Below are 25,949 nucleotides of genomic sequence, written 5' to 3' on the forward strand. Positions count from 1 at the left end.
GTTCAATTCTGGTTGCCACACTACCTTAAGAATGTGGAAGCTTTGGAGAGATACAGAAAAGATTTACCAGGATGTTGCCTGGTGTGGAGGGCATTAGCTTTGAGGAGAGGTTGGAGTAACTTGGTTTGTTCTCACTGGAACCACGGAGGTTGAGGGGCAACCTGATAGATGTCTACAAGTTTATGAGAGGCATGGACAGAGTGGCTAGCCAGAAGCTTTTTCCCAGGGTAGAAGAGTCAAATACTAGGGGCACAGGTTTAAGGTGTGAGGGGCAAGATTTAAAGGAGATGTATGAGGCAGATTTTTTACACAGAGTAGTAGGTGCCTGGAACTTGTTGCCGGGGGAGGTAGTGGAAGCAGATACGATAGTGACTTTTAAGGGGCTTCTTGACAAATACATGAATACAATGGGAATAGAGGGATAAGGTCCTCGGAAGGGTAGGGGGTTTGGTTCAGTCGGGCAGCATGGTTGGTGCAGGCTTGGAAGACTGAAGGGCCTGTTCCTGTGCTGTAATTTTCTTTGTTCCACAACTGTACATATTCATTATCAAACAATGTTCACCAAAACATTTTTTGTGATGTACCAAAAAGAGCTTCTTCCTTAGATCAGAAGAGGCCAATTCTCTTTACATCCTGCAGCCCCACTTCATAGATTTTTGATTTGATTTATTATTGTCACATGTATTATCATACAGTGAAAAGTATTGTTTCTTGCGTGCTATGCAGACAAAACCTTCTGTTCATAAGAGAAGGAAGTGAGAGAATGCAGAATGTAGTGTTACAGTCACAGCTAGGATCCAGAGAAAGATCATTTCAAAAGTTTGATGGCAGCAGGGAAGAAGCTGTTCTTGAGTTGGTTGGTACGTAACCTCAGACTTTTGTATCTTTTTCCTGACAGAAGAAGCTGGAAGAGAGAATGTCTGGGTGCATGGGGTCCTTAATTATGCTGGTTGCTTTGCCGAGGCAGTGGGAAGTGTAGACAGAGTCAATGGATGAGAGGCTGGTTTGTGCGATGGATTGGGCTACATTCACAATCTTTTGTCGTTTCTTGCGGTCTTGGGCAGAGCAGGAGCCATACCAAGCTGTGATACTGGGATCCAAGGGGCTATTGCCTTGTGGATCCAGAACTGGCTTACCCGCAGAAGGCAGAGAGTGGTTGTAGATGGGTCTTTTTCTGCATGGAGGTCGGTCACCAGTGGAGTGCCCCAGGGATCTGTTCTGGGACCCTTGCTGTTTGTAATTTTCATAAATGACCTGGATGAGGATGTGGAGGGATGGGTTGGTAAGTTTGCCAATGACACGAAGGTTGGTGGTGTTGTGGATAGTCTGGAGGGATGTCAGAAGTTGCAGCGAGACATAGATAGGATGCAAGACTGGGCAGAGAAGTGGCAGATGGACTTCAACACGGATAAATGTGTAGTGATCCATTTTGGCAGATCAAATGGGATGAAGGAGTATAATATCAAGGGTAAGACTCTTAGTGTAGAGGATCAGAAGGACCTTGGGGTCCGGGTCCATAGAACTCTTAAATCGGCCTTGCAGTTAGAGGATATGGTTAAGAAGGCGTATGGTGTACTGGCCTTCATCGATCGAGGGATTGAGTTCAGGAGTCGGGAGATAATATTGCAGCTTTATAAGACCCTAGTCAGTCCTGTCTTGGAATACTGTGCTCAGTTCTGGTGGAACCAGTGGATGTGGTGTTTTTAGATTTCCAGAAGGCATTCGATAAGGTGCCTCACAAAAGGTTGCTGCAGAAGGTTAGGGTACACGGAGTTGGGGGTAAAGTGTTAGCGTGGATTGAGGATTGGTTATCTAACAGGAAGCAGAGAGTTGGAATCAATGGGTGCTTTTCTGGTTGGCAGTTGGTGACTAATGGAGTACCACAGGGATTGGCGCTGGGGTCTCAACTGTTTACCGTATACATAGATGATCTGGAGGAGGGGGCTGAGTGTAGGGTAATGAAAGTCTGCAGAGAGATCGGGACAGGCTGAGTGAGTGGGCGAGAACCTGGCAGATGGAGTATAACGTTAGCAAATGTGAGGTTATCCACTTTGGTAGAAATAATAGTAGGAAGAAATATTATTTAGAGGGTGAAAAGCTGCAGCATGCTACTGTGCAGAGGGACCTGGGGGTCCTTGTGCACGAGTCGCAAAAACCCAGTCTGCAAATGCAGCAGGTGATCAAGAAGGCAAATGGAATGTAGGCCTTTATCGTGAGAGGGACAGAATATAAAAGCAGGGAGGTCTTGCTGCAACTGTACAAGGCACTGGTGAGGCCACAACTGGAGTACTGTGTGCAGTTTTGGTCCCCTTATTTGCTAAGGATATATTGGGCTCGGAGGGAGTACAGAGAAGGTTCACCAGGCTGATACCGGAGATGAGGGGGTTAGCTTATGAGGAGAGATTAAATAGATTGGGCCTGAATTTGTTGGAGTTTAGAAGGCAGAGGGGGGATCTTATAGAGACTTACAAGATAATGAAGGGGCTAGATAGGGTAGAGGTAGAGAGATTCTTTCCACTTAGAAAGGAAAACAGAACTAGAGGGCACAGGCTCAAAATAAGGGGGGGGAACAGTTTAGAACAGAGTTGAGGAGGAACTTCTTCACTCAAAGGGTGGCGAATCTCTGGAATTCTCTGCCCATTGAAGTGGTGGAGGCTACCTCGTTGAATATATTTAAGTCACGGGTAAATAGATTTCTGATAGACAAGGGAATTAAGGGTTATGGGGAGAAAGCAGGAAAGTGGAACTGATCCACCAGATCAGCCGTGATCTTATTGAATGGCGGGGCAGGCTCGAAGGGCTAGATGGCCAACTCCTGCTCCTATTTCTTATGTTCTTATGGTCGCCTCATTACAGGAAGGATGTGGAAGCTATTGAAAGGGTGCAGAGGAGATTTACAAGGATGTTGCCTGGTTTGGGTGGCATGCCTTATGAGGATAGGTTGAGGGAGGTCTTTTCTCCTTAGAGAGACGAAGGATGAGAGGTGACTTGATAGAAGTGTATAAGATGTTGCGAGGTATAGATCGGGTGGATTCTCAGAGGCTTTTTCCAAGGGCTGGAATGGTTACTACGAGAGGACACAGGTTTAAGTTACTGGGGAGTAGGTACAGAGATATCAGGGGTAAGTTTATCACACAGAGGGTGGTGGGTGAGTGGAATCAGCTGCCGTCGGTGCTGGTGGAGGCAAACTTGACAGGGTCTTTCAAGAGACTTCTTGATGAGTACATGGAACTTAATAGAATTGAGGGTTATAGGTAAGTCTAGTAGGTAGGGATATCATCGGTGCAACTTGTGGGCCGAAGGGCCTGTTTGTGCTGTACTTTTGCTGTGTTCTATACAACCAGAAAGTATGCTTTCTATGGGTGCATCTGTAAAAATTGGTGAGGGTCGTAACTGACATACTGAATTTCCTTAATCTTCTAAGAAAGTAGAGGTGTTGGTGGGCTTTCTTAACTATAGTGTCAGCATGGGGAGACTAGGACAGATAGTTGGTGATCTGGACACCAAAAAACTTGAAACTTTTGACCATTTCTACCTCGTCCCTGTTGATGTAGACAGAGGCGTGTTCTCCACTAAGCTTCTTGAAGTCGATGACAAATTATTTTTGGTTTTGTTGACATTGAGGGAGAGATTATTGTCATCGTACTAGTTCACCAGATTCTCTATCTCATTCCTGTACTCCGTTTTGTCATTATTGAGATCTGACCCACTACAGTGGTGTCGTCAACTTGAAAATCAAGTTGGAGGGGAATTTGGGCACACAGTCATAGGTGTATCAGAAGTATAGTAGGGGGCATCAGTGCCTTGTGGGGCACTGATGCTGAGGACGATCGTGGAGAAGATGCTGTTGATAGGAGGTGACCTATCTTTATTGATTGTGGTCTATGGGTTAAGAAGTTCAGGATCCAGTTGCAGCGGGAGGAGCTAAGCCCCAGGCCACAGAGTTTGGAGATGAGCTTTGTAGGAATAATGGTGTAGAAATCTGAGCTGTAGTCAATAAAAAGGAGCCTGGCTCCTGTGCTTTGTTACCTAAATGTTCCAGGGTTGAGTAATAATAATTTGAAGAATAATATGAATAATAATTAATATGAAGATCCCATCCTTATTTCATACCAATTACACTTTAGCAGCAGAGTAATGTATTGTGCCTTAGGTGATGTAATGTTTCTGTTCTTAAATGGTGACAAATCCACTTCTTTATTATAGACAACATCCCAGGAGATAGAATCATGATGCTATAACAATATGGGCACATAGTGTGAAGCTCAAAGACACAGGAGGTAAAAGACAAATAGAGGATAGACCAATATGACATTTGGCGGTGAGGGCCATGTGAGACAGTTTGGGCCATGGAAGTGGCAAAGGTACAGCCAGGCAAGGCTTTAGTAAGGGAGAATGTGTTATCACCCTTGAGGCAAGCTTCCATCAAGTCATGATGTTGATGCAATCATTCACAATGAAGTTACAAATTGCTGAATGAATGGAGAAAGGAAAAGATTATATTGTAGTTGTAATGTAATTGAATTAATAGCTAGGCCAAAGCTAATTCTCTGGGGAATAAGGGTTCAAATCCATTCATGGCAGCTGGTGGAATTTAAGTTCCATTAATATATCTGGAATATAAAGCTAGTCTTGGTAATGGCGACCATGGCATCATCAGTTGCTCACTAATGACCTTATTTGATCTTGCCTATGTATAACACCAGATCCAATGGTTGACTCTTAATTGCCCTCTGCGATGGTTGAGCAAGCCACTCCATTCACAGGTAGTTAGGACTGGGCAACAAATGCCAGCCTTGCCACCAACACTCACCTTGTGGATTAATGAAGAAAAGAAAGTCAGAGCAATGATTGATATCCACTGGTTATGAATCGATGGTGAGGGGGGAGGGGGGTGGCATGGTGGCACTGTAGTGAGCACTGCTGCCTCACAGCGCTGGGGCCCAGGTTCAATTTCCAGCTTGGGCCACTATCTGTGTGGAGTTTGCACATTCTCCCAGAGTTTGTGTGGGTTTCTTCCGGGTGCTCTGGTTTCCTGCCACAGTCCAAAGACGTACTAGTTAAGTGCATTGTCTGTGCTATATTTTCCCTCAGTGTACCTGAACAGGCGCCAGAGTGTGGTGACTAGGGGATTTTCACAGTAACTTCATTGCAGTGCGAATGTAAGCCTACTTGTGACTATTAAATTTTTACTTCAGATTAGTGAGATGGAAAGGAGATTGGCAAGGTTAGTCAGCGGGCTCAATAGGTGAGTAGTTCAACGGGAGAGTAACATGAGGCAGTTGTGATTGCTGCTCATAAGGAGGGCATGACTGAAGCCTTGATGGATCCCTTGATGTTTTTTGAAGAGACACAGAAGAAAACTGAGTACAAAAGTAGAAGTAAGGGATAATTATATCTTGTGGAATGGATTTAGCAGGCAGTAGGACAGAAGTGCTCCAAAAGAATGAAATAAATTACATTATTCAGCAATAGGAAGGAAAAGATTATACAGAAGCGTCCATGGAATAAAGAGAAGAAAAATTTTAAAAAACACAATGGAGTATGGAATTGGGTTTAGATTGGCAGCCAAAATATTCACATGAATGGATGTGGATATGTGGTCATGGCAAAAGTTGGACAAGTATGATCTTTGGTCTATTTGTAAATGGATAATGCACAATGGACAAAAGAAAAGAATTCAAAACTAAAGGAAGAGAATTTTTGTGCAATATAATGGATTAGTAGATAGGGTAGAACAAGCTTGGGGGAATGATTAATAGACACATAGGTTTGGAGACAGAGCGTCATTGGACACACTGCTGTAAGCATTTCCTTACAAGCTGATGAGTCACAGTCATGTGATCATACTGAGGATAAGTTGATCTAGGAGTGATTATTAGTACACATCAACTGATCCAACATACCAACAGAGGCATGAATGGAGTCTTTGACAATGGGAAGCAGGCAAAAAGTGGCAGAGCAAAGGTCATCAGGCAACAGAGCTGAATGGGCTGTAATGTAGAAGATGTTACTTGAAATTTAAAGCTACTGAACAGTGGAGAAAAGTTACAGCATTCAAGCCTTACACTGTGAGGGCAGTATAGGCATGATAGTGCATCAAGGGGTTGAGAAGTCACATTTGAGCCCAGTTCCAACATAAGGAAAATGAAGGAACAAACGAGGTTGGGAATGAGCAGTGTGTTCTGCACATGTAACTTTAAACTTAAGCGTGAACAAAAATGCAGCAGCTCTGAGGAAGACAAACTTAAGACAGTGAAAGTCAAAAGTTGGGGGGGGGTTGCGGTGTAGGGCAAAGGATGACAACAGATGATCTGATATTGTAGAGCAAAGGAACTTGGGCTGGAGCTGCCAGCCAACCTGAATAAATGTATATGTGTATGTAAATTCTACATTGATGTTTATATCTACTTGCCTAAATAGCTGTTGTATATAATTTATCCTATACCAAACTTTAATTATGTTTTTACTTTAAAGTTCATGGTCGTTCGTTACATATTCTTCTTTATTGCTAAGATCAATCATGGTATAATCCATCATTATCAAGGAACTTTGTTAGTCCTAAGGCACAATATTCCACATATTTCACACACGAGACTGAGGTTTGTTGCATGAAAAACATGAATGAAAGTCAACTTCCATTGCCAAGTCCATATTTCTTGTGCATCAAAACCTGTTCTTATGGATAAAGTTTAAGGAATGTGCCTGGCAGCTGCAGACTCAGCCCTTTTGCTGTACAACATCTGGTTCTATTGCCAACCTTTGCCCTTCCCCTTCCAATCTCTGATTTTCTTGTCTAAGTTTGCCTCACTCTAATAATGGGTGCTTTTTCATCCAAGCTACAACTTCAAGCTTCAAGTTTAAAGTTAAATGCGTCAAACTCTCTGCCCATTCGCAACCTCACTTTTTTTTCGTTTTCTGTGCTCAAACTTCGTTCCAATTTGACTTCTCAACCCTTTGATTTCTGCATTATCAGGACTACACTGTCCTCACATAGTGTAAGACTTGACTGGTGTGACTTTTCTCTACTGCTCAGTTGCTTCAAATTTTACGGTAACTTGCTCTGCATTATAGCTTTAGGTGACATTTGTTTTGATTCCTGCACATAGATCAATCTAGTGCAAGCATTATTGAGTAAAAGTACATCATGGTGATGTCCAGCATGATTTCAATGACCTTGTGGAACACGGGTAATCTTTTTCCTGTTTTCATTGTCAAATGGAAATTAATTCAGGGCATTTCAGTGCTGCCTCAATTCTTCATAAAACTGTTGAATTCCAGTCAGCATTTGAAAGTCTTCTGTTATATGTTAGCATTCCAGAGTGACAATGTGTTAATTTCTGATGCATGCTTTTGACATGTGGTTTCATTGTATATGTATTGTTCACTACTGGCCATGAATTGTTTAATAAGAATTGTTTTGAGTATATTGTCTTGGGACTCATCTCTATTGTTTCTGGTCATGAATCCACAGTATGTACAATGAAACCAGATGCTAAAGGTTTGCGTCAAGAATGAACACTCATTGCTCAGAATTCAGTGGTGTTATCAATGGATGGAAGGAAAAATTGTGCAGCAAGAATTTGTTATAGTTAGGAAGCATACTTATTGTTTTGTGTAATATTCATATTGTAGTTGACCATAGCAGTATCATTATGCATGTCAATGACAATCTTGTAGAAATCAGTGATGATGTCTTCTGTAAACAGCAGCTTGTGGACATTTTTGTAAGAAACACAATGTCTGGTAAGGGAGGAATATGTCTTGAGATCAAGGCACTCATCTGCATTCTTAATAGCCAGCCTAAACTGACATTTCAAAGCAACAGAAAAGGACATTTACTTGTATGTAAATTCAAGCATTTGTTTGCTGTTCCATGTTTGTCTCCTGCACTTACAAGAGTAGTTCTGATTATGATGCAACTGAATAATACATGGACAAAGGCACTGGTCTCTGCCTGTACAAAGAGTCAGTATGAAGAAATCTGATGCTTCAAATAAATGCGATTGCAATGCCTTGAACTGGAGGGAGTCCTGTTGCCTGTTGAGTTGCAAATGCTGAATCAGTAGAGCAAAATGAGAGAATGCAATCACTGTATTGTCCCTTGCAAACATCGTGTCTGTCACTTGCTGTGCACTACAGGCAACATGATGTGGCAAATGCATTGAAAGCTTTATAATAGGCTTGAATCAATACCAGAGGTTGGAGTGTACCCTTGTTAGGGTTGTTCCATCGTTAATTGGCCCCACAAAAGTGTATAAACTTTACATTTGTCTTCCTTCTGATATTAGTGCAAAGAACTAAAAGGGCAGCATTTGGTCTTCTGCCTTAAAAATAGCCACCCTAGAATGGTCCACTTGCTACAGTAGAATCTCCAACACTTCATTTTCAAAGGCAATGATGTTACCCACTTCATTTCTGCTGTAATGTTTTGATTAATTTCTCCACTTTTCTTCCCCTTTAAGGGTTGCTGCCTTGCCAGATTTTTTGATTCCCAGCCAACTGTGTTACAAGTCACTCTCCCTGGACAAGCTTGCAACTTAATGGTGTTTGGACAGCACAAGAGATGTGTTGCTGTGCAGTTCAGCCAAGATGAACAGGATTATGACTATTGTATATATGTGTAGCATCTAGAAAATCAGAAAAGGTGTAAATTTGCAGCTGGAGAAGGAAGTCAAGAGACTTATAGTCTCTTCGGAAGATCTGGAAATCTTCAGGGGAATTAATGGAAATGCCTGCAACAGGCAAGGTGCAACAACACTCCCTAATGCTCGCTATCTTCAGAAAAGGACTATTTATCTCTACTTTCATTAATGAACAGCAGCAACACAAATTATGAAGATGGCAAACATTACGTCCACTTGAACTTTTCAACTCCACGCCCAAAATACATGATATTCAGATTATAAGCAAAACCAAATGGATTTTTTGGCTGTTCTTTTCTTATTCTTCTGCCAGTTCTTGCTTTTGGTGTTTGTCCTACGATTTAACCTAACTGACAAAGTCCTCCATAAGTAGCCGGAATAACCATTGCAAGAAGCCTCTGGGTGCAGAACCATTCGATGTCCCCACTATCCAAAGCCACATGTACTATTATTTTTGTCGTTAATGACTGCTTGCATTCTGACATTATTTCTTACTTTGATTATGGTTAACTAGAAATAGAATTTGTGCAGTGCCATATGGGACTCCTCCCATGTAAAGTGTCAATGTTGGGACTCAATCAATGTTATGTGTTCTTGAATACTGTCAATAAGGTATACTTTGAGTAAAATTTGCTGTTTCTAAGTCATCACCCCACCTCAGTAGCAGACTCCTATAATAGGGCATCCTTGGGCTCAGTCAAGCCAGTCACAACATTTGTGAAGGAATCTGTAAAATATTTGCCCTCTTCTGGTTTGGGGCTGTCATGCATATACCATTTGTATATGGTATCACGCATTGGAGGAAATCTCTGTCACTCAATTCAGTGACATCACATCTATGTTGTAGGAAATTTTCTAAATGCTACAATAGCCCATAACAGCTAATTCAAACTATGTTTCAAAGCCAACTGCAGCTTTGTTAACTTCCTTCTGAAGGCAAGTTTGGGAAGATACAAACAGTTTACCTATGCTGCCTATGTAGTGCCGCAAACTTTGAAGATGTTTTCTCCCTTGTTCAGGAACCATTTGTTCTCCCTAATATGTGTCACCCAGTGCTCCTTCCTGAAATTCAATAAGCAAATTTTCAGGGCACAAGTAACTATAATATTGGCTTGAGGAACAAGTAGTATGTTTGTCACATTTGTTTTGTGCTGGAGGCGTCACTCTCTAATCTTTGGAAGATTCTCCAGGAAAATAATTGGCTTCAAAGATTGATGAATTAATACCATGTTATTGTGTAATGGAAGTAACAAATAAAACCGCTGTTGTTAGGATTTAGAAAACAATGACATATAAAAGGTCATTAAAAAAAGGAGAATACTGCTTGTCAAAACTGTCACCTCAAACATCCTCCCAGGAGCATTCTCAACTACTAAACACTGCCTCTTGGGACTATGTTCTGGAGAGTACAATTTAGAAACCCTTTGTGCTCTCATGTTATACTATGGTGGTGAGTTGAGCACAGAGGTTCTTTACTCCATTGCTTCAGTTTTTCTTCATGCTTTGTGCAAATATGTGAATAGAGACCATGGTAGGTCTCACATCATACTCCTCAGACATCAGGTGTAGAGCTTGGGCTACGGTCCCTTGAATCTCAATTACTAACTTAAGAATGTGGATTGTGTTAGCCTGAAATTTCACCAAGCACCACTTACTTACTTCAAATAAATATTAATGATAGTAAAAGAGCCCACATTTTCCAGCTGCGGCCCTACAGCTTCAGCCCAAAGAACCTGTAGCAAAATGTATTTTTCCCAATAATGGTGGCTGAGTGTGGCTATTTTTAAGTACTTCCTACAGTGCTGCTATCTAAGAGGAAACTTCCTGTGCCATTTTGATTTCTTTGTTAAAATAAAAGCAAATTACTGCAGATTCTGGAATCTGAAATGAAAACAAAATGCTGATAAAGCTCGGCAAATCTGGTGGCATCTGTAGAGAAAGAAACAGAGTCTAATGAGACTTTCTACGCAGTGTTTAGTGGGAGCCAGCAGCAGGATCTTCTGGTCCTACCATTATCTATGGGGTTTCTGTTGCATGCACCGCCCCCCTGCCCCATTTAACTCTGTTTCTCCCTCCTCAAATGTGCTAGACTAGCTAAGTTTTTCTAACATCTTGCTTTTATTTTACATCTTTGGCTTTGTTAACTCTTTTTATTGATGGTTATCAATTTTGGAGGGAATTTTGGAAACCATTTAATCCATAGTGTCTACCCCAAATCTTTATTAATTTCACTGCCCTCCCTCTCCCCCATCAGTGCTGCTATCTTTCTCCATAAAACTTTCAATGGTCACTGTCTCAGCCTGACTCCCAATCTTTACTTATTTGCTCTATATCAGAAATGTTCACATTTTTCCTTTAGTGTTTCTACTCCTTAACCTTCTGTACTGCAATGGATCTCTCCCACAGTCGAGAGCTTCTCAGGATCAGGTACATCAGTCTCTGTGGGTGTACCTTTGTATATTATTATCATTGCTGAGGGACAGGAGGGGGTAGAGGAGAGGAAACAGAGAGTGAGACCATATCTAAGGAGAATGTCTCCCAGACAAAATTGCTAGAAAAATAAAATTAACATATTGCTCCTAAGATCTTAATGAGGAGGTATGCAAAATAACAAAATGGGAATTGAGAGGGAGATGCCTGTGGCAGAGTCACACTGGAAGATTATCGGAAGCCAATTGTTTTAGCTCCAGGACATTACTTTAGGGTTCCCCAAGGCAATTCCCAATGCCTTCGTCTATCTTCAACTGCTTTATAAAATCAGAATTGCAATTGTTTCTGATGATTGTACATCAGATCCATTTGGAGCTCTTTCAGTAATAAAGCAATCCATGCCCATGTGAAGCAACATCTGGATAACATGCTAGCCTGGGCTGATAAGTGGCAAATAACATTTTCACCACACAAGCGCAAGACTACCATCTCCAAGAGAGATGCAATTTGGGGGCCTTTACAGCAAGACAGAATTGGCTGATTCAGTGTTGCAAAACTATTCAAAGTCTTGTAGTGGTTGGCTTTTGGGAGAGAACTATTGCCAGTGTATTTCTGGAGCTTATTCTTGGGCAGTCTGGTGATACCATTTACATGCCTCTAGGGGTGCCTTTTCAGGGAACCCACATGATTGCATCTTTCACATCACACAGATTTCTTAGCTGCTCTTCCATGTGAGCCATCAGCTCTACTAATAAGGTGGCTACAGAAGCAGGTCAGAGGCTTGTGTTCTGTAGTGAATAACTCAACTATCTCCCCAAAGTTTGTCCACAAAATAGAAGGCATGAATCAGGATTACAAGTGCCCTTCACTTGCCCAGATGATCACAGCTCCAACATTCAAGAAATTTGACATCATCCAAGAAAAAATAGCCTGCGTTATCGGCACTCCATCAACCACTGTAAACGTTCACTTCCCTTCTGTCTCTGGAGTTGGAGATGTGGTTTTGCTATGGAGGTGAAGAGGAGGTGGGGTGGGAGGTGGTGTAGTGAGTGGATTTCATTGAGCCTGCCTCTCATTCCATTAATGTTTGAAACAAAGAGAAAGCTCTGATGATTCTTGCTGTAAATTTAAAATTAGTGTTATTGCAAGTCCATTGAAACTGGCCTTGGACGTGCCATGTGTTCTTCAATTTTACAAGTATATTCAGTCATTTCACAAATCAGGCATCGCCTTGCTTGGGTAGAGAAAAAGTTAGAACATAGAACATAGAACATAGAACATTACAGCGCAGAACAGGCCCTTCGGCCCACGATGTTGCGCCGACCAGCTTTTAAAAAAAACAACACTAACCCACTAATCTAAACCAATCCCATTTCGTCCATAAACCTATCCACAGATCTCTTAAATGCCCCCAAACTAGGCGCATTTACAACTGCAGCTGGCAGGGCATTCCAGTCCCTCACCACCCTCTGGGTAAAGAACCTACCCCTGACATCAGTCCTATAACTACCCCCCCTTAATTTAAAGTTGTGCCCCCTCGTGCTAGCTTTCTCCATCCTAGGAAAAAGGCTATCACTATCTACCCTGTCTAAACCTCTAATCATCTTATATGTTTCAATAAGGTCCCCTCTTAGCCGCCTTCTTTCCAGCGAAAACAACCCCAAATCTCTCAGTCTCTCCTCATAGGATCTCCCCTCCATACCAGGCAACATCCTGGTAAACCTCCTCTGCACCCTCTCCAAAGCCTCTACATCCTTCCTGTAATGTGGGGACCAGAACTGCACACAATACTCCAAGTGCGGCCGCACCAAGTTGTGTACAGTTGCATCATGACGCTGCGACTCCTAAATTCAATCCCCCTACCAATAAACGCCAAGACACCGTATGCCTTCTTAACAACCTTATCTACTTGATTCCCAACTTTCAGGGATCTATGTACACATACACCTAGATCCCTCTGCTCCTCCACACTATTCAAAGTCCTCCCGTTAGCCCTATACTCAACACATCTGTTATTCCTACCGAAATGAATTACCTCACACTTCTCCACATTAAACTCCATCCGCCACCTCGCGGCCCAGCTCTGCAACCTTTCTAAGTCACCCTGCAAACTATGACACCCTTCCTCACAATCTACCACACCTCCGACTTTGGTGTCATCAGCAAACTTACTAATCCACCCAACTATACCCTCATCCAGATCATTAATAAAAATTACAAACAGCAGTGGCCCCAAAACAGATCCCTGAGGCACACCACTCGTAACCGAACTCCATGACGAATATTTACCATCAACCACCACCCTCTGTCTCCTATCTGCTAGCCAATTCCTGATCCAATTACCTAGATCACCCCCCATCCCATACATCTGCATTTTTTGCAGAAGCCTACCATGGTGAACCTTATCAAACGCCTTACTAAAATCCATATACACCACGTCAACTGCCTTACCCCTATCCACCTCTTTGGTCACTTTCTCAAAGAACTCGATAAGGTTAGTAAGGCACGACCTACCCGCTACAAAACCATGCTGACTGTCTCTAATCAATTCATTACTCTCCAAATAACTATAAATCCTGTCTCTAATAATCCTTTCCAAAACCTTACCCACCACAGAAGTAAGACTCAGCGGTCTATAATTCCCAGGGAAGTCTCTTCTCCCCTTCTTAAACAATGGGACAACATTTGCTGTCCTCCAATCTTCCGGTACTATACCAGAGACCAACGACGACCTGAAGATCAGAGCCAGAGGCTCCGCAATCACCTCTCTTGCCTCCCAGAGAATCCTAGGGTAAATCCCATCCGGGTTGATCATCATTCCAATTTTTTTAAAAGTTGGCATGTGAACTTCGGATAACGACATACTTGGGCATGCCAGAATAATTTGCCAGTATTCTTTATTTGGGTCCATTTGTGCAAGGTGCTCCAATGTGCCTGACTACTGTTGCACTGTCTCCAAACAATAACAATACTTTAGAAGAGGAAAAAGTGGAAAAGGAGCCTTGCACATAATTTTAATTGCTGACTATTGTATGAAAAGAAGCAAACTGCAAGTAACTTTAAATAAATATATTTTAACATTTAAATGAAAATGTTGTGTTATTTACCTTAAGACCTGTCTAAATAGACTTTTATTTCCTGGATGGGAATATTTTATGGTGTATAAGTCCTGTTATTTCAGAGTGTGGGATTATGTATTTCAGGGGATACGTGAATTATGCTGAGTAGATACTATATATATTATACTTAATGTTTTCACAGGTACCCCAGTATATTCAGTAGCATGGGGTCCAGATTCAGACAAGATTCTTTATACCTCAGGAAAACAACTGATCATTAAGCCTCTACAACCAAATGCCAAAGTCCTACAGGTCTGTACATTTAAGGTTTACAATATCAGAATGCTGACATTAATAAAATAATGTAAATACCATGCTAATTAACACTCTTTCTGCCTTTGTCTAAAGTGCTCTGCCTGATGAATTTCTGGATCAGACATTGCAGAAAGTTTGTTTCAGCATGACAATGAGATTGTGTCATATTAAGAAAATTCCGGCCTAACGCTGGAATTGCATAAGTTGTTCAGCAATTTGAGAGATTCAGATGCAGGATATTTCGTCTTCGTTACAAGTGGTTGGCTGAGTTTCATGTTTATTACAATGTGCACCTTTCACGTGTGATTGTATTTTCAACAAAATCTGACCCATCACATCTGAGAACAACAATAGAATGGTGCGGTTTTTCAATTTAAATTTTCACAGAATGATCTAAGACTGAAATTATTACAATGGCATCAGGGTATTCATCTTCAATTATTGTCACTTGATGTGTTCTTTGGTGGTTTACTATGGATCAGTAGATGACACATTTAAACATACAACTCAAGACTTGGAAACATTCTTGCTATTTTTAAGAATCTTCTGCTTAGATAACTTAAAGCATTTGTATGTACAATAAAATACAAAATTTTTAAAATTGTAAGTATAAGTTACATTTGGTATACAAGAATAACTTGTATCTAATAGAACTCAATGTCCACAGAAATATATTGAAGTGATGTGCAGGTTACAAGAAAAATCACGAATGCCAGAAAAGAGGAAAAATAGAAGTTGAGGAAAGAAGGTTTTTACAAGCGTTTGAATGCTTGGAGGATGGTGGAAAAGTAGAGGAATGCGGAGAAGACAATTCAGGGGGTAGTTGTTTTGTGGATCATGAAGTGACCACCTATGGAGAAGTTGGAGAATGAAAATCAGAAGATGTGGAGATGTATAATTAGATTGTACTGCTGATGTAAGATTTGAAAGCAAGGACAAAGATCTCAAACAAACTTGCTAGTCTTTGAGTCACTGGAGCTTGGGAAAGGATATGATGTGGTACTTGGTGTGCATCAGTATGTTTTAAATGAGTTATGATTGTAGTGGATGGAAGTTCAGTTAAGAAAGTGTTTGAGAAGTTAAATTTGAGAAATTAATAAAAAAATGGGTTGGGAATAGGAGATGTAGGGATAGTGATAGATTATGTTGTAGACATGAAAGAAAGTGGGTTTGGCATTGAAATGTATATGGGGAAAAAAACGCTTAGCTTTATTTCAAACAGTACGCAAAGGTTCCAAAAATATGGACTTTTTCTGACTTGGCAGCTGAGGAGTTTGACATGGTCATGGCCAGGTACGGGCAGAAGCCAAAAAGATGGTTTGTTTTTCCTACTATGATTCATCCAGATCTTAACATTAAACCAACAACTGTATATTGTTGCAGTAGCCTTAGAATCCATTCAAGGAGGCAGAGACGTAAAAGTATGGTGTTATAAAAGATGTATGAAACACCATGCTTTCATGTCTCTTAATTGATATCAAGGAGAAATATAAATATGATGAAGAGAAAAGGATAAAGCATGCAATCGTTGGCTCGAATGACAGATGTAATAACAATTGCAGTAAATATGAAAATGGGCAGCAAAGGAGTGATGTTGGTGGAAGATGAGGGCAGTGATGATGGTTGATGATGGAGTTGAAAGATCTGGAGTTGTTCCTAGTCTCTTGCATAATCTTGAGTTATCGATTCACAGTGAAAGACCATGATGTTACAGTTCCACAGTGACCATGTCAGATTGGTAGTGGATATCAGGATTTTGCGTACCATGTTCATTGAAGTTTATGAGCTGTGGATTTGAATTCAAAAGTCTTGTATACCAAGGAGGACAGTAACAACGAAATATCATCCAAGATCTGTTTGGGACAAGATTGCTGGATTGAGGTGAGATGGTTGTAGACTTGTTTGAAAGTGACAATATCATCATGGTTTGTAAGATAAGAGTTGTACTTGATACCTTAGTAAGTACTTTTAATGCAGTTGGTACTATAAGTCATTTTCTTTGTATTTTATATTCAGTTGACTGAAAATGGACATTATTCTCTACTAAAATATATTTTAAGTTATTAATTTTGGTAAAAAAAGTCAGCAGCCCTAATTAATATGTTGCAAGATATGTTTTGCTACAATCATGTAGATAAATTGTTTTTGTTTCTCATGCCAAGAAAAATTCAGCTTTCAACTTGTAGTTGACTGATCTAACATGTTAAGATATGAACATAGCTGCCATTTAAATTACTTGTTTGATTAAATCACAAAGTTATGCTATTTTAGTCTTGGTTTATTTTAAGTATCAACATTTGGAATAATTGTTCATGTTTCATTTGAGTAATAATCAAAATCACTAATTTCTGGTACTTCATCTGATCTGGATGATCACGACTTTGAGAGTTGTTTCAATAATGAGTAGTAATGCATTTTTTGTAAAAATTTAAGGCAGTTATTTCTGCACATCCTTATCTCATCTTATATTTATCTTCACAGTGGAAAGCACATGATGGAGTCATTCTGAAGGTAGACTGGAATGCTGTGAATGATCTCATCCTTTCCGGTGGTGAGGATTGTAAATACAAGGTTTGTATTCTGGCAAATTCTCTGACCTAATGATTCCCTTATTGAATGGGGATTCAGAGCTAATGTAGAATGCTTTCCAAATCTCCCCACAACCTCACTCCTCCCTACCTCTGTCACTTCCTCCAATCCTACAGCTGCCTGAGCTATCTGTGCTCTTCCAATTTTGGCCTGTTGCACATTCCTAGTTTTAATTGCTCCAAAATTGGTGGCCATTCCTCTAGCTGCTCTCCTTAAACTGCTCTGCCTCTCAACCTCTGTTTTCTACTTTAGTAATAACGCCTTTGAAGTGGCTAGTGATGGTTTACCGCATTAAAAGTGCTATATAATTGCAAGTTGCGTTCTATGTAAGGGAGAATAATGGAAACATTAGGGGCAGTTGAATAAGTGGGTTTTATCTTGATGACAGAAGAAATTCCAGAGCTTTTTCACATTTGTGGAAAGTAAGGATGGAGGGAGTGAGATCTAAGGAGACAATCAGTAGTATCAAAATGAATTTTGGATTGTCACCCTCCAGGATAATTCTTTGTGGACAGTTTCTGGTAGAAGTGAACAGATCCTAAAGAGCTTGATGGAATGAATCACTTCTGACAATAGATCATGCAAGTTATGCATGAGGTTTGTACCTCTTGAATGTAAGGAAGGAAAGCAAAACAAAGACCTGATATAGTGAAGGTATTTATGGTGTTGAGGATATTGAAGGTGGAAGTGAAGGAAGGATTATGGAAATCAAAAGCTGCAGAGGTATGATGGTAATTGCAAAGACTGGACCTTTGGAAGTTCCAGAGTGCAGTAGGGATGGTTTTCTCATGGAGTAGATACAAAAAGAAATAAAGTTGAAAGAGTGTACATGGATGCAGGTGGTGAGGAATATAAGGAAGTGATCAAAAATTTTCTGGTCATTGTTCAAGCCCAACAGGAGTAAATAGCCTGCAGAAGAAGGAATGTTTGGGACAGGGTGGAAGGCAAGAGTATAAGTAATTTAAATTTAAATGGGAGAGAAGTATTGGGAAGACAGAGGATCGGAGCTGAGATGAATATTAAAATGTCTGAGAATGAGCAGTCACGGTATAGAGGTTGAAAGAAGACGAAAGAGAGGGTATTTTTGGGAAAAACCCAGTGGAGCTCAGGGTACAGTAGGGCACAATAGGTCAAAGTGCTCAAAGTAGAAGTGAGACAGTCCAGTGTGATCTGATGATAAAGACTGAAGGTTTTGTTTATGTAGGTGGTTTAATATCTAAATAGGGAGGAGGGCTTTGGTAATAAGCAAGAGGCTATCAACCACGAGTCCAATTTCAGTCAGTCAAGATACCACAATGAACTTATGGATATCAAGGTCAATGTTTATAAGTGAGCTGAAGGTTTTGATAGGAAGTGCAGAGGAAATCATTGATGGCCTGGTGGCCGTGGCATAGAGGGTGCTAATGGGTAGGCTGAGCCATGGAGCAGAAGATTGAAGAAGTGGGTGAGATCTTCAGAAAGAGAGAGTAGGATGGTGCAGTTGGGGTTACAGCTCATAAAGCGGCAATGACAGATAATTTCTGTGCCAAATGGAGAATACAGAACAGAAATAAAAGCAGAAAGATGATGGAATAAAGATAGGGTTAAGGTACCTGAGGGGAGAAAAATAAAAGTTAACTTGATTGATGGAGGGGCGAAAGGTTGCAGGAGGGAAGCTTCAAAGAAGGCAAAACACACCAAGGCTCTGTATGTGCTCTCAAATAGATGTAAAGGATCCCATTGGAAGATGTCCCATGGCCAATATTTATTCCTCAAATCAACATAATTAAAACAAAGTCATTATCACATTACTATTTTCCAGAGATGAATGACACTTCAAAAATATTTCATTGGCTGAAAGCATATTGACATGTCCTGAGGTCGTGAAAGGTGCTTTCTCTATATATATTGTAGAATCCTCCAGTGCAGAAGGAGGCCATTTGGCCCATCAAGTCTGCACCAATCATAATTCCACTGAGGCCCTATTCCCATAACCTCATGCATTTACCCTATTTAGCCCCCCTGTCACTAAGGGGCAATTTAGCATCACCAGTGCACCTAACCCACACATCTTTGGACTGTGGAGGAAAACCGGAGCAAACCCATGCAGGCATCGGAAGAATGTGTAAACTCCACACAGATAGTGATACAAACCAGGAATTGAACCCGTGTCCCTGGCGCTATGAAGTAGCAGTGCTAACCACTCTGCCACCGCACCACCCCAAAGTTGTGCACTGAAATTATCAGAGTAGGAATTATGTTTATAAAGATGTGGGGGAGATCTGTCAAGGCATATGGGCCAGAATTTTCCAGTCATTCATGCCCCGCAACTGATACAAGCAAAGACGAAGTATTTGGTGTGCAACCAAATCTCTCTTCACTGCAACGGGACCAGCAAATTCTGTAAGTGTTGGGGATTTGAGAGCCAATGCATCACTTTCTTTTGGAAAGACCTGCTGGATTAGGCACTTGAGTGGACAGCAGGATGCTTTCCCCAGGATCAAGCTTCCTTGCGGGAGAGGGGAACCTGAAGCTCTAGCCCCTTCCGCAAGTTGCCAGCCAATGAGAGGCTGGCAACTATGCATTGCAGGCAGCACCAATGGGAATGATGGCAGTTGTCATTAATGCACCCACCAGAGGCAGAGGATTGCCAGACAACTCCAGGCCAGATAAATGATACCAGAATGCTGGTCATGAGGAGAGGTTGCTGGCTGAAGGTAGGTTCAGGAAGTTTGAAAGAATGGCAATGGGTTGGCCCTCAGAGTGGACCCTCCTTCCCAATGCAGGTCCTGCAATAAGTCACTAAATGCCTTTCATCAAGGAACCCACCTCCTTGGGAGCTAGTTCACTTTTCAGGTTACCTGACTGATGTCACCCTCCTTGTTGCTGATTGAATGCTAAAATGGTGGCAGGATGAGGCCCTTAAGTGTCCACCTAAGAGCTTTAATTGGCAGAGGGATGGGAAGGCTATGTACAAAGTTTCTTTCCTGGTACTTGGTTGGGCAGAGGTGAGATGGCAGTGTAGACCCATCTGCTACCCTCCCACTTGGTTAAATGTTCTCCTGCAAGGAGATTTGTTGTTTAAGAAGGGTGGCAGGCAAAAGGCAGGAATTATAGGCCGGTTAGTTTAACATCTGTTGTAGGTAAAATGTTAGAATCCGTGATCAAGGAGAAAATAGCAAGGCATCTTGAGGAGAATTGTTTGATAGAGCAGACGCAGCACGGTTTTGTTAAGGGGAAGTCGTGTCTGACGAATTTATTGGAGTTCTATGAGGATGTGTCTAGGGCGGTGGATAGAGGAGAGCCGGTGGATGTGGTGTTTCTTGATTTTCAGAAGGCGTTTGATAAGGTGCCGCACAAGAGGTTATTACAGAAGGTCGGGGGCATGGAGTTGGGGGTAGGGTGTTAGCGTGGATAGGGGATTGGCTGTCAAATAGGAGGCAGAGAGTGGGGGTCAATGGGTGCTATTCGGATTGGCGGTTGGTGACTAGTGGAGTGCCCCAGGGGTCGGTGCTGGGGCCTCAGCTATTTACCATTTATATAGATGATCTGGAGGAGGGAACCGAGTGTATGGTGTCGAAATTTGCTGATGACACCAAGATTGGTGGAACAGCAAATTGTGCGGAGGGTGTGGAGAGTCTGCAGAAGGATCTAGATAGGCTGGGTGAATGGGCCAGGAACTGGCAAATGGAATTTAATGTTGGCTAGTGTGAAGTTGTCCACTTTGGTCGGAATAATGGTAGGAAGGACTGTTACTTACATGGCGAAAAACTGCAACATGCAACGGTGCAGAGGGACCTCGGGGCCCTTGTGCATGAGTTGCAAAAACCCAGCCTGCAGGTGCAGCAGGTGGTCAGGAAGGCGAATGGGATGCTGGCCTTCATAGCGAGGGGGATTGAATATAAAAGTAGGGAGGTCTTGCTGCAACTGTACAGGGCACTGGTGAGGCCGCAGCTGGAGTACTGTGTGCAGTTTTGGTCGCCGCACTTACGCAAGGATATTTTGGCCTTGGAGGGAGTGCAGAGGAGGTTTACTAGGCTGATACCAGAGTTGAGGGGGTTGAACTATGAGGAGAGGCTGAATAAACTAGGCTTGTACTCGTTAGAGTTTAGAAGAAGGAGGGGAGATCTCATTGCGACATATGAGATGATGAATGGGATGGATAGGATAGAGGTGGAGAGGCTCTTCCCGCTCAGAAAGGACAGTAGGACTAGAGGGCACAGCCTCAAGATAAAGGGGGGGGCGGTTTAGAACAGAGTTGAGGAGGAACTTCTTCACTCAAAGGGTGGTGAATCTCTGGAATTCTCTGCCCGTTGAAGTGGTGGAGGTTGCCTCGCTAAATATATTTAAGACGTGGGTTGATAGGTTTTTGATAGGCAAGGGGATTAAGGGTTATGGGGAGAGGGTGGGAATGTGGAACTGAGACACGACAGATCAGCCATGATCTTATTGAATGGCGGGGCAGGCTCGAGGGGCTAGATGGCCTACTCCTGCTCCTGTTTCTTATGTTCTTATGTTTGCCCCAGGGGAAGGCATTAGAATTTCACCCAGTATGTAAATTAAGGGATGAATATTGTTAAAGTTGAACCTTCTTGTCAAATCATACAGAAAAATAAATTTACATTATTTGCTGAAAGCATTTTTGAAATTTTTTTGTGGATACGTGTAGGTGTGGGACAGTTATGGACGTTTGTTGTATAGCGCCCAGACGCATGACTATCCTATAACATCTGTGGCTTGGGCACCTGATGGGCAGCTATTTGCTGTTGGATCATTCAACACCCTTCGTCTATGTGATAAAACTGGGGTAAGTTTTTATCCTTGTGTTTAAATTTAATAGACTAACAAACAATCGTTATTGATGCTGTCTCATCATGATTATTCAGCATTACTTAAAGATTTAATACATGTGGACCCTAACTTATTTTGTTTCTCAACAATTTTCTCTTGCTTTTTTCTCCTGGGAAGTGTCTGCTCTTTCCAATGGTGCTGTTGCAGAGATGTTACTTTATCTGCTACATCCTGCCTTTTGTTCTTCATGTAGGAACTTCGACAATGTTTGCAGATTATAACCAAGCCTTATCCAGTCTTCATCCAATATCCACTTGTGGGCTATCATAAATGCTCAGTGGGTAATGATGAAGAAGGGGAAGCTTGGACGGCTTTATCTCTTCATAACCTGAGCCTGATTGTAGTGATCCGTTGGAGGAGCAAACCATAGCTGTATATTTTTTTCTGAGAAGCACCTCTTTTTCTTAAACTGAGATTGTATGTTCTCTTTAAAGAAGAAGTAATGAGATGCATTGTAATGGCAATCAGAAGCCAGTATCTCTGAAGTATAGTATGTAGCCAGCAGACTGAAATAATCTTTCACTGAACTCATTGGCTCACACACGTCTGCAGATGTTGATTCTCCATGTATCACATTTTTAATATCGACAGCGTTGCTTTTTTAAAAATTAAGAAGGTTTTGTACTAAGTTTAAAACATTCCCAGAAGGTCTAGTGGAGCAGAAATCCCTCCACATTGACACAAAAATGGCAGTATAACAACATTAGTTACTGTACATTGACTTGTAATGCTTCTTAGTTTTGAACTCCTATCAAATGAGTATAAATTTCTGTGCTGCGAAGTTGTTTAGAAATGCTGATCTAGACTGGTTTATTCTTCTAACTTTATTGAAGAGATGGACAAGCAGTCCTTAACTTTTGGAATGACAGAACAGAAGTGTTGTTCTTAACTGTCTAAAGATGTTTATGTATTGTTCCAAAAACTAATAGAAGAAAGTAGTGTTTTATGGAAGTTTAACATATGAAATACCCTCGCATTGAATGAGTTACAGCTGGTTGTTATTACTGTAGTTTCTGCTCTTGACATTTTTTTCTATTTGCTGAACCTGTTCCTCAAATGTCTTCAGCTGTCGTTCATCAACTTCATGCAGTCAGTCACTAGTTTTTAATCCGTCAAGGTTGATGGTAAATGTTTTGTTCAAGGATGTTGTTACAATATTTCATTTGATCTCCTGACTTCTGTAGAATTGCAAATCTTCTTGTTTACTCTGTGGGTGACACTGCAAAGCCATATTTATTGCTATAAAGAGTCAAGCACATAAAGGAAAACTTGAGTCACCTACACCAGACCTAGCAGGAGTAGGTTCTTTTGAAGTACATTTGTGAACCGATAGAGTTTTTCCAACTAATTGCACAAATTCAGATGTATTGGTGTTCCTGCGCCATAATTGCAGCTTTATAGAACCTTAGTTAGGCCTCACTTGGAATATAGTGCTCAATTCTGCTTGCCAGACTATCAGAAAGATATGGAGGCTTTGGAGAGGGTACAGAAAAGATTTACCAGGATATTGCCTGGTATGAAGGACATTAGCTATGAGGAGAGGTTGGAGAAACTCTGTTTGTTCTTACTGGAATGATAGAGGTTAAGGGGCAACTTGATATAAGTCTACAACATTATAAGGGACATGGACAGAATAGATAGTCAGAAGCTTTTTCCCAGGGTGGAAGAATCAATTACTAGGGGACATAGGTTTAAGGTGTGAGGGGGAATGATTTAAAGGAGATGTATGACGCAAGTTTTTTTTACACAGAGGGTGATGGGTGCCTGGAACTCGCTGACAGAGGAGTAGTGGAGGCAGATATTATAGTGATGTTTAAGGGGCGTCTGGACAGATACGTGAATAGAATGAAGGGATATGAACCCCGGAACAGTAGGGGGTTTTAGATCAGTCGGGCAACATAGTCGGCGCAGGCTTGGAGGGCCTGTGCTGTAATTTTCTTTGTTCTATAACTACTAACCTACTGTATCTTTCCATCAAATGGCTGATGCCTCTTCTAGGGTGACTTTTTAAAAATCCTTTGGGATGTGGCCATCGCTGTCAAAGCCAGCATTTACTATCCATCCTTAATTGCCCTTGGACTGAATGATTTGCTGGTGCATTGCAGAGGTCAGTTAAGAGCCCACCACGTTATTGTGGTTCTGCAGTCACATATAAGAGAGACCAGTTAAAGATGACAGATATTCCTTTCTGAAGTGCGTTAGTGAATCAGAAAGGTTTTTACAACAATCGAGGATGATTGTTTTGGTCACCATTATTGATGTAATTCCATTGACACATATAAAGTAATACTTTGTGCCAGACAAGTTACATTTCTGCCACAGAAGTGCCAACCAATGATCATCTCCAATAAGAGAAAATCTCACCATCTCCCCCTGACATTTAATAGCATTACTGTCATTGAATCCCTCATAACCAACATCCTGTGGATTACCATTGACTAGAAGTTGTACAGGAGTAGCCATATAAATAACAAAGCTACAAAAACAAATCAGAAACTGGGAATTCTATAGCATGTAAATGTCTACTGGTTCCACCAAAACCTATCCATGATCTACAAGACAAAAGCTAGAAGTGTGATTGAATACTGTCCTCTTGGCTGGGTGAGTGTTGCTCCTACAACGTTCAAGCAGCTTGACACTGTCCAGGACAAAGCAGCCTGTTTGATTGGTACTCCATCCACCACCATAAGCATAAGAAGATGCGCTGCAACTCACCAAGGCCTGTTTGACAGCACCTTCCCAACTTGCGATCTCTACCACGTAGAAGATCAAGGTCAGCAGATGTATGGGAAGATCACTACCTGCAAATTCCCCTCCAATCCACAAACCATCCAGAATTGCAAATATATTGCCATTCCTTCACTGTCACTGGGTCAAAATCCTGGAACCCCTTTTTTGAACAGCATTGTGGGGATAAGTACACCACTTGGACTGCAGCAGTTGAAAAAGACAACACCACTTTCATGGGAAGTTAGGGGTGGACAACAAATGCCAGCCCACCCAATAACACCCACATCCTGTGAATGAATACTTTTTTTAAAAAAAACTATTTCAAGATTTAGACAAACTAGAAGGTTATGGGTGGAATTTTCCCATCTTGCCTGCCACAGAAATTGTAGTGGGCAGGACATGAACCATGCAAAGGCCTGTTGAACTTGGGTCAGATTTTCTGGCCTTGGGGCAAGCGTGGCCACAAAACCTCACTCTGTTAGTATATGCTAAGGAGCTAGGCTTACACTCCAGATACTTGGCTCTTTGTGCAAGTGAAGAACCACAAAATGGAAATGGAATGTACAATTTATTAATTTGAAATAACAGTCTGCTATGTGAATAGATAAACTAGGTAAGTATATTGCTGTACTTGTCAGCTAAGGTATAGCAAGGTAGATTTTCTACCTAATGGACTCGGCTCTAACCGGACACATTTCTGCTGTTTTGGTGTCCCCATATCTTTTACTGCTTAAAAGATGAGCACAGTACTTTGGAACAGCTCCTGCAACAATTTTACTTTTAATATTTCTATATTAAAGATAGCAGAATTTTGCATATTTCTTTTCAATGATGCATGTTATATGCTGCCATGAGTTACATACAGAACAATTTTAGGGGCAATGGCAGGGAACACAACATATGAATAATACTGTCTTCAGTCAAGTACTTTCAACATCTGGTTGAAGTAGCAGCGAATAATTGGATTGCCAGAAAAATGTGCAAGGAATTAATGTAACCGGTTTCTGCTTCATTTTCTACTCTTTAGCATCTATTATCTTCAATAAGATAATCTTTAGTCTGATAGGATTGTATAAATATTGATGCCTTAAATATAGCCCTCCAATCATAGAACCCCTGCGGTGCAGAAGGAGGCCATTTGGCCCATCGAGTCTGTACCAATCTCATCTAGGCCCAATTCTCATAACTCTAATCATTTACCCTGCTAATCCCCCTGACACTAGGGTCAATTTATCATAGCCAATCAACCTAAGCCACACATCTTTGGAGTGTGGGAGAAAACCGGAACACCTGGAGGAAACTTACAGAGGCATTGGGTGAACCTGCAGACTCCACACAGACGGTGATCCGA

At 41.4% G+C, this 25,949-nt stretch overlaps 1 protein-coding gene across 7 annotated transcripts in view; it reads left to right on the forward strand.

Moving 5' to 3' along the window:
• The window catches only part of ift80 (intraflagellar transport 80 homolog (Chlamydomonas)), a 227,487-nt gene that overhangs the window by 61,027 nt on the left and 140,511 nt on the right, over positions 1-25,949 (forward strand). For all 7 annotated transcript variants that reach the window (XM_080185487.1, XM_080185491.1, XM_080185492.1 and 4 more), the window contains 3 exons: positions 14,337-14,446; positions 16,931-17,020; positions 21,687-21,824. In XM_080185487.1, the coding sequence (XP_080041613.1) occupies positions 14,337-14,446; positions 16,931-17,020; positions 21,687-21,824 (338 nt within the window). The remainder of the gene's footprint in view (positions 1-14,336; positions 14,447-16,930; positions 17,021-21,686; positions 21,825-25,949) is intronic.

The sequence above is a fragment of the Carcharhinus amblyrhynchos genome, chromosome 3 (genome assembly GCF_965287045.1).
Source record: "Carcharhinus amblyrhynchos chromosome 3, sCarAmb.v2.hapA, whole genome shotgun sequence".
Classification (NCBI taxonomy): Eukaryota; Metazoa; Chordata; class Chondrichthyes; order Carcharhiniformes; family Carcharhinidae; genus Carcharhinus; species Carcharhinus amblyrhynchos.